Source organism: Trachemys scripta, chromosome 18, assembly GCF_013100865.1.
Source record: "Trachemys scripta elegans isolate TJP31775 chromosome 18, CAS_Tse_1.0, whole genome shotgun sequence".
Taxonomy (NCBI): domain Eukaryota; kingdom Metazoa; phylum Chordata; order Testudines; family Emydidae; genus Trachemys; species Trachemys scripta.
In genome coordinates, this window is record NC_048315.1 from 22,106,973 (window position 1) to 22,118,666 (window position 11,694).

The 11,694-nt window shown below is 62.0% G+C and overlaps 1 protein-coding gene across 3 annotated transcripts in view; it reads right to left on the reverse strand.

Annotated features, from left to right (window-relative positions):
- Positions 1–4,581: 4,581 nt before the first annotated feature.
- STX1A (syntaxin 1A) overlaps positions 4,582–11,694 on the reverse strand; it is a 286,083-nt gene continuing 278,970 nt past the window's right edge. Inside the window, exons 8-9 of one of the 3 annotated variants that reach the window (XM_034752674.1) lie at positions 8,241–8,351; positions 4,582–5,470 (exon numbers count right to left, since the gene is read on the reverse strand). In XM_034752674.1, coding sequence (XP_034608565.1) covers positions 5,393–5,470; positions 8,241–8,351 — 189 coding nt within the window. In that variant the 3' untranslated portion in view covers positions 4,582–5,392. Of the gene's footprint in view, positions 5,471–8,239; positions 8,575–11,694 lie in introns of those variants that run through there. The other 2 variants (XM_034752673.1, XR_004643435.1) reach the window with 2 other exon arrangements.

Genomic DNA, 11,694 nt, shown 5'->3' on the forward strand with positions numbered 1-11,694 from the left:
GCTTGGCTGCTGCAGGGTTACGTACTCCGGTTGTGTGGCATATGCTCAGTGAGCACTGAGAAAACCCACCAGTGGACCAGAGTAAGCACTTCCGCAGCACTCGGGTTGGCAGCTGGAGGTGGGGGGCTGCTGTATGCTGCCTACCCCACAGAGGCCTATTCCTCCTTTAGCTGAGGGCTTCAACAGGCCCTTGGAGGAACAATTCTGTTCCTGGCTGCAGCACGGCCAGGCCCAGCCAGCCAATGGAGGTGCCCTCTCTTTGTCCCTCCCCTCAGCCGCAACAGAGCGAGGAGCCACTGCTGGGTTTACGGCTACAAATGTTTATTCTACATAAAAATTCCACCAAATGGGAAGCTGTGTTGCACCCAAAGCTGGGGGCGGCGAGCGAGCTGGGGGTGGGATGGGAGCTGGATGTAGACAGGAGGCAACGTACAATGTTGTTTTAACCATGGGAACAGAGCAAGTCGGGTTCAAGATCCACATAGAAAACAAGGACACTTAGCTCACGGTACAGCGACGTTACAACCAAGGGGTTGCTCTGAACTCTTTCAAGTACACTAATTAAAAAACAAATCCCCAGTATGAGTGAAAGCTGCATGTACCCCCTCCCCTCCCTTGCTCCTGAAATACTGTGTTAAGCCCCTGGCGCTGGGAGGCCTAGGGGCACATAGGACAGATGCTTCTTGAGAAAAGATGTTTGTAACGGAAAAGTAAAATATCTTCCCCACGCCCAAACCCAGCATGGCTAATCGCATCCCCCCGTGGGACAGGCCAGGGCTCCCCGAGGTGCAGGGATTGCACTATTGCACCAACCCCCCTTCCCTCCCCTATCCCCTAGAGAATGCCCTTAGCTGTGCCTGCTGTAGGCTTCTCAGCCCCACTGGTTGGTGGTTATGTCAGCCCCTCACGGAGCAGCTGCTGGGAGGGGAGCCCTAGCTGGCAGAAGCCCACTTGCTGTATTGCTGTGTCCCCAATTACACCTGCCCCCTTCGTATTGCTGGTTTCCTCACTGCCCCCCCCCCCCCGCATGCTCAGCTGTTCTGGCAGCAGGGTGGTGTGCTGAGTGCAGAGTCTCCCTGCAGTGGGGTCTAATGCAGCCCCTGCACCTGAGGATGGGGGGCAGGGCTGTCTGGCTAACCCCGCCCGGTGTTCTAGCCCTGCTACTAAAGGCTGTGGAGCCTTCTGCCTCCGCAAGGGGTGTCTAGGAAGAAATAGCTGGTCAGCCTCCACAGCAGCTGCATTGTTTGAGGGGCAACCACCAGTCCTTGCTCACCAAGCGCTGTCGCTGGCAGCCTGTTATTGCTTGCCTACGGCAGGAGCCCTTCCCTGGCGGTCGCGTGGGCCAGGCTTTGCATGGGGCAGAGCACAGCAGCATCGTATTCAATCTCTCTGCTAGGGGGGCAGATGTGCTGGTGCATTCTAGAATCCAGGCCCCAGCCTAGTCCAGGAGCAGCTGCCACTGGCTGGATGTGTCCAAAGGCAGCGTGTGACCATGCAGCCCTTCTCCCCCAGCAGGGCTGCCAGGGCCAGGGGGAGGATGACCCTTGACCCTGCCCATTTCTCAAGCTTGCTGTGACGTAGCTGCTAGCAGTTCAGGACTACACAAGGGTTAGGCCCAGAACCCCTGTGGGACTCAAGCTGCGCAATGCCAGAGGCTGGTTACCTGGAGGGAGCCGCGCCCAGCCCAGCTGTTCTAGCGCTATCTGCGGCCTGCCCTGCCATGGCTGGAGGCACCAGCAGCAGCTTGGCCAAGCACCAGCCAAAACCAAACACGTGCTGCTTTTCTCTCCCAGTGGCCCCGGGGCTGCTGGGGGAGGGGGCTGGAGTTTACGCCTCATGTGGCAGCAGCCAGCTCTACCCTGATACCCATGCTGTGCCTGGCACCCTGGGAATTGCAGGTGCTTTGCAGGGCCTTCAGTACTGGTGGTGCAAGGTGGGGACGCTCATTTAGGCCAACTCAGCAGGTTGGGGCCTGTGGAGGGGGATGGGGACTAAATACTGCAGCACAGGTGTTACCACACCAAGGCGGAGGCTGGGTGGCCAGTGTCCTACTGTGCCCCAGCACATGGTGCCCAGCAGGCCTGGGTCAGCCCAGTCTCCATTCAGCCTGGTGGGATACAGCTCAGCTGGCCACCTCCTGAAAGCCACCTGCCGACCTCAAGGCATCATATGAGCCCTGTCTGCTAGGGCTGGTCATCCTCCAGCTACAGCCCCTCGGCTCCCCTCTCCAGGGTGCTAAGGGCCAGCCCCACCCAGCAGTGCTGGGAGTGGGGGTATGAGTCTCAGCTCACAGGCAGCTGGTCACAGCCCCTGCGCTTGCTGCGTGCAGCACAACCCCTGACCCCACAGTCCCAGCAGCACAGCACCCAGGCCGGACCCAGGTCAGCTGCACAGCTGGGCATGACAGAACCCACCTGTGCAGCCCTCCCCCTGGCCACCCCTGCCACTAGTCACAGCACAGCCTCAGGCAGTCACTGGGGATTTGGCTTTCAAGGGGTGTTATGCTAGTTCAATGGGGTGCGCTCCCTTTGCTCCCCTCTGCCCTTGGGGCCAGGAGGTGCCAGCATAGCCCCTGCCTGGCTGTCTCCCAGGGAGCAGGTGCTCTGGTGATGGCAGGACTGAAGCCAAACGTGGGCCGGGTGGGGCAGGGACGGACGGACCCTCAGAGCCCCACAGCTGCGGTGGTGACTCCGTTGCAGGTTAGGCCTTGATGCTGGATACTGACTGGTGTCTTTGGGGCCCGGCTCCCCTGCCTGCTCCCCCAGCCTGGGGACGGACCATCTGGCACTGGCATAGGCTGACCAACTCCAGTTAAAGCCCTCGCCTGCCACGCACAGGGCAAGCCCCTCCCCACACGCTGTGGGGATCCAGGCAGGGCCTTGGCTCAGCCCCACCCCAGGCAGGCGAGCCCAGCTGGGCTCTTGCTCTCAGGTGTCTCCGGGCACACAGAGCTGCAGGGCTGGGAAGGGTCAGAGGGCCAGGCTCTCGCTGGAGGCTCCCTCCAGCAGGTTTGCAGGCTGCCACCACTCACACGTTCGCTGCAGCCCTTGGGGCGGGGCGGGGGGATGTGGTGCCCTGAAGCCAGCAGTGGCTTGGTGAAATGGTCCCTTGAGCACTCAGTGCTGATGAGCTGGGGGCGAGGTTGGGGCACCCCTTGAGGAAGGCCAGGGGGCTGGCATGGCTCTTGCATTACAGCTGAGGTGAGGGGGGTGCTCCTGGATAGGGGAGGGACAGAGCCAGCCCTGCAACACTCTCCCTTAGGGAGCTGGAAGAGACGGAGCTTACAACACTGAACGGTAGCAGCCCACTGGCAGTTCAGGAGCCTGGCTGCTCTGTGGGGGCCTCAGCCTGGGGGCAGGGGCGACTGCAGGGCTCCCATGTGCAGCCTGCACCCTTCCCCAACTGGCCAGACACAGCAGGGTTGGGGGAATCAAGCGTGGTTGGGGCACAGAGCCCAGGCCTGTCGCAGGGGAGGGGTGATGGGGGCCAGGCCTGAGCCCTGCGTGGCCCAGAGAGTGGGGCTCAGAGTGCCATGCCCAGCGGGGAGGGGGACAGGAAAGAGCAGCCAGGCCGCAGTGGGATCCCTCCCCGGGGCAGCACCAAGCAGTCGGTCACCTCTCCACCCCCATGTGCCAGTCTCAGAGGGCTGAATGCAGCCAAAAGGCAGTGCAGGGCCCTGGTGCCCCTTACCACAGTGGGTGTGGGGGCAGATGATGGGGGCTAGGGGCAGGGCCGAGAGCTGCCTGCAGGAGCCCCAGCACTGGAAGGGCTGCCCAGTGACCCACACCCAGCACAGCCTGAGCCTCTGCTCTGGCCTCATCCCCTTTCCGGGGTGGGTGGCACAGGCAAGTCAGCCGCTTCCTGCCCAGCCCCAGAGGTGGCTCCAGGCCATGCAGTGGCCACCAAGCTCCTTGCCATCTGCCTGATTGGCGCTGCCCATCTCCCCAAGGCCAAGCAGGCATGGAGCAGCCCAGGGAGCACTGATGCCGTGGTAAGCATCAGCACAGAAGGGTTGTAGTGCTCGCCAGGGGGGCAGTGCAGCAGAGCACATGCCGTCCTACCCCGACAACCCCCCCGCCCCGCCCCCATGGAACTGGGCCCAGCCAACCACACAGTAACGGCTGCAACATAGGCCCAGCCTTGCGGAAAACACCCTCCAGCCACAGCAGGGCAGCAGCAAAGGGAAATAAGCCCCCTGCAGCCAGCCAGAGGGGAGGGGAAGGGGCAGCACCAGGGACTGGGCCTTGCACCAATCAGCCAGAGAGGGGAGGTCAGGGCCAGCGGAGGTGGGCACTGCAGCGAGCAGGCAGGGGTGGGTGCAGTGGCAGGTATGGCCGGGGGAGGGAGCACTGTGGGGAACAGGCAGGGTGTGTGTGACACTTTATCAGCAATGCTCTGGGGAGGGGGAGCACTGTGGGAAGCAGCAGAGGGATAGGTGCAGTGCCAGGCGTGCCCTGGGGATGGGGGCACTGTGGGAAGCAACGGGGTGGAAGCAGTGCCAGGTATGGCCAGGGAAGGGAGGCACTGTGGGGAGCAGGTGGGGTGTGTGGCGCTTTGTCTGCAATGCTCCGGGGGGGGGGGGGGGGGGGGGGGGGGTACTGCAGGAAGCAGCAGTGTGGGTGCAGTGCCACCTATGGCGGAGGAAGGCACTGCAGGGAGCTGCAGAGGGGTAGGTGCAGTGCCAGATGTGCCCTGGGGATGAGGACACTGCTGGGAGCAGCAGGGGTTGGTGCAGTGTCAGATATGGCTGGAGGAGGGGGGCACTGCAGGGAGCAGCAGGGGGTAGATGCAGGCCAGGCGTACCCTAGGGAGGGGGGCACTGCTGGGAGTAGGCAGAGGGATGTGGCACTTTGTCAGTAATGCCCTGGCAGAGCAGATGCAGAAGGAGCTATGACTGCCAGTGAACACCCACTGGCAGTGCCAGGCTACAAAGCTGGGTGGGGACTGGCTGGCTAGCTCTCTGCTCTGTGGGGGGACACAGCACTGCCCCTTGCTCTCCCTCGCCCAATGCCATTGGCATGCCCTGCTGTCCTGCACCTGGCACCATGCTAGGAGACTCACTACATGAGGGCAGCCTGCCTCCCTCCTCCCCCCACTGCACCAGCTGGCTGCCTTGCTTTAGGCTCAGTGCTGCATGCGTGCTCTGCCCTCCATCGGGCCCAGCTCCCCCCACGTCCCAGCCCCACACACTGGCCGCCTGCCCCCTTGCCACACAGACGCACCGCACCGTACACACAGTGTTACAAAACGATCATGCATTAGAAACTGAAATTCTGCTGGGAAGGCCCCTCCCTGGCGGCTGCAGGGCTTGGTCCCCCTCGGGCACGGCTGGGCCTGGCAGCTCGGCAGCTCCATCCCATTGTCTACAGAGAAAGTTTCGCCTTGGCAAGGTCTATCCGAAAATGCCGCCGAAGGTGGAGGCGATGACGATGCCCAGGACCACGCAGCAGATAATGATCATGATCTTCTTCTGCTCAGGCCACCCCACAGCACCGACAGGGGAGAGAGGGGGAGAGGTTACAATCCAAACCCCAGCACCCAGGACGAGCCCCTTAGCTGCCCAGCGCCCCCTGCAGGGCAGTGCCCGCCTGAAACCCCAGCTCAGCCAGATACAGGATCCCCCAGCACCTCTGTCTCACCAGCTGGACTGAGCCTGTTCTGCAGCCTGGGGGCAGTGTTGAGACCCCCCCTCCGACCACGCAGCCACCGGGGGCAGAACTACTGCGAGTTCTCTCCTGCCTGGAGAGCACGTCAGTGCCAGGCCAACCGGGATCCCTGGGCCCTCCTGACCCAGCCAGGGGCTCCCTCAGTGCAAAGCCGGGCACACGGGGAGTCAGAGACGGGCTCCGTTTGCACATACATTGCCCTGGGCAAATGCCTGCAGGGCAGCGCTGGGCTGGGCCCAGGCTGCAGAGCAGCGGGGGTGGGCTCAGCCCATGTTCGCTTGGTAGCTCTCAGGAGGGCCTTGCTCGCCCCACTGCCTCGAAGCCAGAGGGCTGGAGGAGAGGGGGAATGCACCCTGTGGTAGGGTTACCATACGTCCGGATTTTCCCGGACATGTCCGGCTTTTTGGGCTCCAAATCCCCATCCGGGGGGAAATCGCAAAAAGCTGGACATGTCCGGGAAAATCGGGACATACGGGCGGCGGTGCTGGGACAGGGGCCGGTGGGGCCGGGGGCGCCGAGTGCTGGGGGCACCGAGCGCCGGGGGCCGGCGGGGCCGAGCGCGGCAGTGCCGGGGACTGGGGGCACCGAGTGCCGGGTGCCAGCGGGGCCGAGTGCCGGTGGGGCCGGGGACCAGGGGGGCCGGGCCAGGGGGCGCTGGGGGGGCCGGGGGGGCGGGGGGGTGCTGAGCGGGCCGGCGGGGCTGGGGGGTGCTGAGCGGGCCAGGGGTGTTCGGGCGGGGCCAGGGGGTGCTCGGCCGGGGGTCCGGGGACCGGCAGTGCTGGGCGGGCCAGGGGTGCTAGGCCGGGCCTGGCGCCGGCACCCCAGGGCCCGAGCCGACCCAGGCTGGAAATGCCGGGGGGGGCCAGCCTGGGCCGTGCCTCCTCCCCCCACACCCCCCTTACCTGCTTCAGGCTCTCCGCGAATCAAATGTTCGCGGGAAGCAGGGGAGGGGGCGGAGTTGGGGCGGAGACTTTGGGGAAGGGGCGGAGTTGGGGCTGGGGCCCGGTGGAGTGTCCTCCTTTTGGAGGCTCAAAATATGGTAACCCTACCTTGTGGCCCTGAGGCTTGGACAGGCCTAGCCGCAGCCAGCCCATTCTGTCCCCCTCCCCCGCCCCTCCAGCGTGGGAGTCATTCCCTGCTGTGAACCTGGCCTCCATCTGTGGCTGCTCATGCCTGAGGGCTCAGGGCCAGGCGTGGTCACTGAGAGCCCAGTGCCATGAGGCCTGGACCGAGCTGCCCCGAGAGGGATGGACACATTGTCCCAGGGGCTAGAAACGCCCCCACAGCACCTCGCCAGGGCATCTCCGGGGTGTTCCTTGTGCTCACGCTTCCGGGCAGGAGGGGTGCTTGTGAGTCGCCAAAGACCACCCCCCACATGTCACTAGAGAACCAGCCAGGCTCTGGAGCAGCAGCCTGTGGCCATCTGGACTAGCCACCGGATGCTCTGATGCCGTGTGACAAATCCCAGCTGGTCTGGGGCAAAGCCCACAGCCCTGGCGGCAGTGGTACCGGAGGGCTGGGGTATAACTGGGGCAGGGCAGCAGCCAGTTGCCTATTTGTTCTGGCAATCGCAGACGGCGCGGGCCTGCCTGTTCGGGCTGCGAGTTCCGACTCCCCGCCGGCATAGACGACTCGTGCCTCTCCATATTGGGGGGCACAATCTAAAGGGTGGGGGCACATGACCACCCGTGTCTCCTCTGCCTTCTGACCCCCTCTCCATCCCACGGTACCTGCAGGGGGGAGGGTCTGTCCTCTCCCTGCACCTTCCCTCCCCCCGACCCCGCGCACATTTGGCCGCTCTCCCTGGCAGCTGAGCGGGGAGCAGGACGGAGCCGCTTCTGCCTAAGAGAGCCTCCCCGCCCAGCTGCCACGTCCGCCCCTCCACGCCTGGCCAGCTGCTCCCTGTGAGCTGCCACATCCCCCCCCCCATCTCCACGCCCAGCTGGCTGTGCCCTGGGTGGGAACTGCCACGTCCCACACCCATGCTGCGCTCTGTGGCCAGGCCCCACACGCTCCTCTCCACATTGAGTCCCCGACCGGTCGGACAGGCCAGACCCAGGTCTGCTCCGGCCCATTCTGAAGAGAAGGAAATTGTCCCTCCCCAGGAGCTGGCATGGCACAGCAAGGCCTTCTCCAGAGCTGAGCCCTGCAGCCTGGCTCATTTCCTGGGCCCAGCCTAGTGTGCAGGCCCGGCCCTAGCGCCTTCTCGCTCTGCCACCAGTTGGAGCCCTTCTCCGCTCTCAGCACTGCCCATGTCTTGGGATAACTGTAACTGTCGCTGAGACGCCCGGCTGGGGTCTGCTCTCCAGCCCACACCATCCGCTCCCCCGGCCTGCACGGGGGGGCTGCACTCCCCAGCCCACATTCAGGCAGGTCCAGCCACATGGCAGCTGGAGCACCCTGTGCCAGATGATGGGGAGCAGGGCCCTAGGGACAAGGGGCTGATGGGTCGCTCCCCACAGCAGGAGCCCTGGTGTGTGCTATCCAGCAGTGGGCAGCACATCCCTAGCCCCTGGGGCAGAGCAGAGAGGGGCTACAGGCCCAGGACTGGCCTTTGCCGCACACGCTACTCACCCGCCTGGCTTTGCTCTGGTACTTAACAGCCTTTTTGGTGTCAGACACAGCCCGCTCCACGTAGTCCACAGAGTGCTCAACGTTGTACTCAATGCGGTCAATCATCTCGCCCTGCGCAGCACGGGAGACAGACAGACAGCCAAGCCAGAGACCACACAGAGGCAGAGACAGACAGCGAGGACACACAGACAGACAGACATGAATTCCAGTCACCCATCCCCCACCTGCTCCCCTTACTTGCCTGCTCTCATCCTGCACCATCTGCAGCGCACGCCAGGGTCCTTCCCAGCACTTTACACTCTACAGTGTGAATGCACCATGGTCACTGCTCCCCCTGCACAGGAAAGAGAGAGCGAGTGTGTGTGAGTCTCTCGACATGTCTCCTGCCGAGCCCTGCCCTGCACTTGGGGGCCTGGAGCCGGGCTGGGGGGAGAAGGACTTCAGTGCCCAGGCCGTTTGGGAGTCCCCAGACCGAGCTGCTGCGTGGAGATGTTTGCACTGCAGCTGCTGGCTTCCTTGGACCCCCAGCTCCTTGCCCCACTGGACACTCCAGCTCCCCACAGTGGCCAGGCAGCTGCAGAACCCTATGGTGGCCAGTCCACAGGATGGGCTGTCCAGGTGGTTTGTTGTGCTCTGAGGCAGTCCCTTGGCAGACAAGTGGCCATGCTGTGCTCAGCGGGGCAGGCAGATACGCCTCAACCCAGACGGGTGGGCTGGAGGGGTTGCTTTCCCCATCCGGGACTGGCCCGTCGGTGTAGGACTTTGGGACGTCAGGGTAAGCTACTAGAGAAACTTTTGGCATTTGTCACCAAGGACTCATAACTCTACCAAGAAAGCAGGCCCCAGCAGCCACAGACACCAGCCTGCATAGAGCAGACATCGCACAGAGAGACAGGCACAAAAGCTACAGCCATGCATGGACAACCCCCCCCCCCCCACCGCACTACTGTGCACACACCCACAAGGAGCCAACCCCCCCGCTGGGGGTGCTCTGCACCATCAGCTGGGACCATGCAAACCCACAGCCTGGGCCCTGGGATTGGAGCTCTGGGCACCATTTAGCCATGAGTTTGCAGATGACACAAAGTTGGGAGGTATTGCCAATTCGGAGGAGGATCGGGATATCCTGCAGGGAGACTTGGATGATCTTGTAAATTGGAGTAATAGAAATAGGATGAAATTTAATAGTGAGAAGTGTAAGGTGATGCATTTAGGGATAAATAACAAGAATTTTAGTTATAAGCTGGAGACACATCGGCTGGAAGTAACGGAAGAGGAGAAGGACCTCGGAGTCCTGGTTGATTGCAGGATGACTATGAGTCGGCAATGTGATGTGGCCGTGAAAAAAGCTAATGCGGTCTTGGGATGCATTAGGCGAGATATTTCTAGTAGGGATAAGGAGGTGCTGCTTCCGTTGTACAAGGCACTGGTGAGACCTCATTTGGAGTACTGTGTGCAGTTCTGGTCTCCCATGTTTAAAAAGTATGAACTCAAACTGGAACGGGTGCAGAGAAGGGCCACTAGGATGATCCGAGGAATGGAAAATCTGGTGTATGAAAGGAGACTCGAGGAGCTCGGTTTGTTTACCTTAACCAAACGAAGGCTGAGGGGGGATATGATTGCTCTTTATAAATATATCAGAGGGATAAATACCAGGGAGGGAGAGGAATTATTTCAGCTCGGTACTAATGGATATAAACTGGCCGTCGGGAAGTTTAGGCTTGAAATTAGACGAAGGTTTCTAACCATCAGAGGGGTGAAGTTTTGGAACAGCCTTCCGAGGGATACAGTGGGGGCGAAAGACCTCTCTGGCTTTAAGATTAAGCCTGATAAGTTTATGGAGGGGATGGTTTGATGGGATAAAGTGATTTTAGCCAATAGGTCAATAACGTGCCATTGCTGGTAATTAGTAACAATGGTCAATGATGGGATATTAAAAGTTACTACAGAGAACTTTTCCAGAGGGTCTGGCTAGAGAATCTTGCCCACATGCTCGGGGTTCAGCTGATCGCCATATTTGGGGTCGGGAAGGAATTTTCCTCCAGGGTAGATTGGCAGAGGCCCTGGAGGTTTTTTGCCTTCCTCCGCAGCGTGGGGCAGTAGTTGCTTGCTGGAGGAGTCTCAGCGATTTGAAGTTTTTAAATCATGATTTGGGGACTTCAACAGCTGAGTCAAGGGAGAGAATTCTTCCAGGAGTGGGAGGGTCAGCTTTTGTGGCCCGCATCATGCGGGAGGTCAGACTAGATGATCATAATGGTCCCTTCTGACCTTAGAGTCTATGAGGCTGCCAAGTTGCCCAGAGCAGAGCAAGGCCTGCCCTGACAGGGAGAGGTTCTACCGGCTGTGAAGGCCAGGTCTGGGGGGGTTGTGGGACGGGGCAGAAGAGAGACATGGCCGAGGTCCATTCCTGTCTGTAACAACAGGGAACCAGCCTGGGGCAGGCTGATCCCGGCTGGGAATCCTGTGCCCTCCATCAGAGGTCAGCAGTTACAGCAGGAGGTGCAGGATGGGGGACTGCAATGTGGGTCTGGGGGAAGGGCGGGGTGTGTGCAGTGGGGTGGTACTGCGGTGTCCTGTGTTAGCCCAGGCTGTCTGGTCTCCTGTTCCTTGCCTCGGAATCAGCTGGTCTAGGATTCATTTGGGTCTATGGTGTTTTATTTGGGAGAGGGAGCCCCACTACATCCGCAGAGCCCCATCACCTGCCCATGGGCCTTGGCATATGGCTTGCAGTGCCAGCCTCAGCGAATTGGATGGGAGGGTGGCTCCTACCCTACTTTTGGTGCAGGTCCTATTAGAAGTGATCCGTGCATGAGGGAGGAAGGAGCCAGAGACTCGCTCAGGACAGGGCCCCTCTGCTGTCCCTGCTGTGCATGGGGCGGGAGCAGGGCGTCCCAGCCAGCAGGCAGCCCACAGTGCTCCCTGCCCCCGCCCCCCACGGAGCGCCTGCCCAAGCTACTCCCTCAGGGCACAGAGGGGCCTTGCTATTGCTCAGCCTGCCCGGGAGCCAGGGCCCTGCCAGTGGAACCGGAGGATGGCCTGGCCCTGACGCAGCCCCAAGTCGGGGCCAGTAGAAAAGTCCCTGCGCCACACCCACGTGAAGGCTCTTGGCAGCCATTTAACGGCTCAGGCTGAAAGGACCAGGGAGAATGACAGCAGCAGGATCAGCGCCTGTCCGCAGGGCATGGGTTCAATACACTCTTGAGCCACTTCCACTGACCCTTTCACATTCCAGATACCCCCCTCCCCACCCCCCAGCTCCTCAACCCCCCCCAGCACTGGATACCCCCCTCCCTGCCCCCACCACGCGGGCCCCACCCCAGCTCCTCAACCCCCCCAGCACTGGGTACCCGCCTCCCTGCCTACACCCACCCCACCCCCAGCTCCTCAACCCCCCCAGCACTGGGTACCCGCCTCCCTGCCCACACCCACCCCATCCCAGCTCCTCAACCCCCCC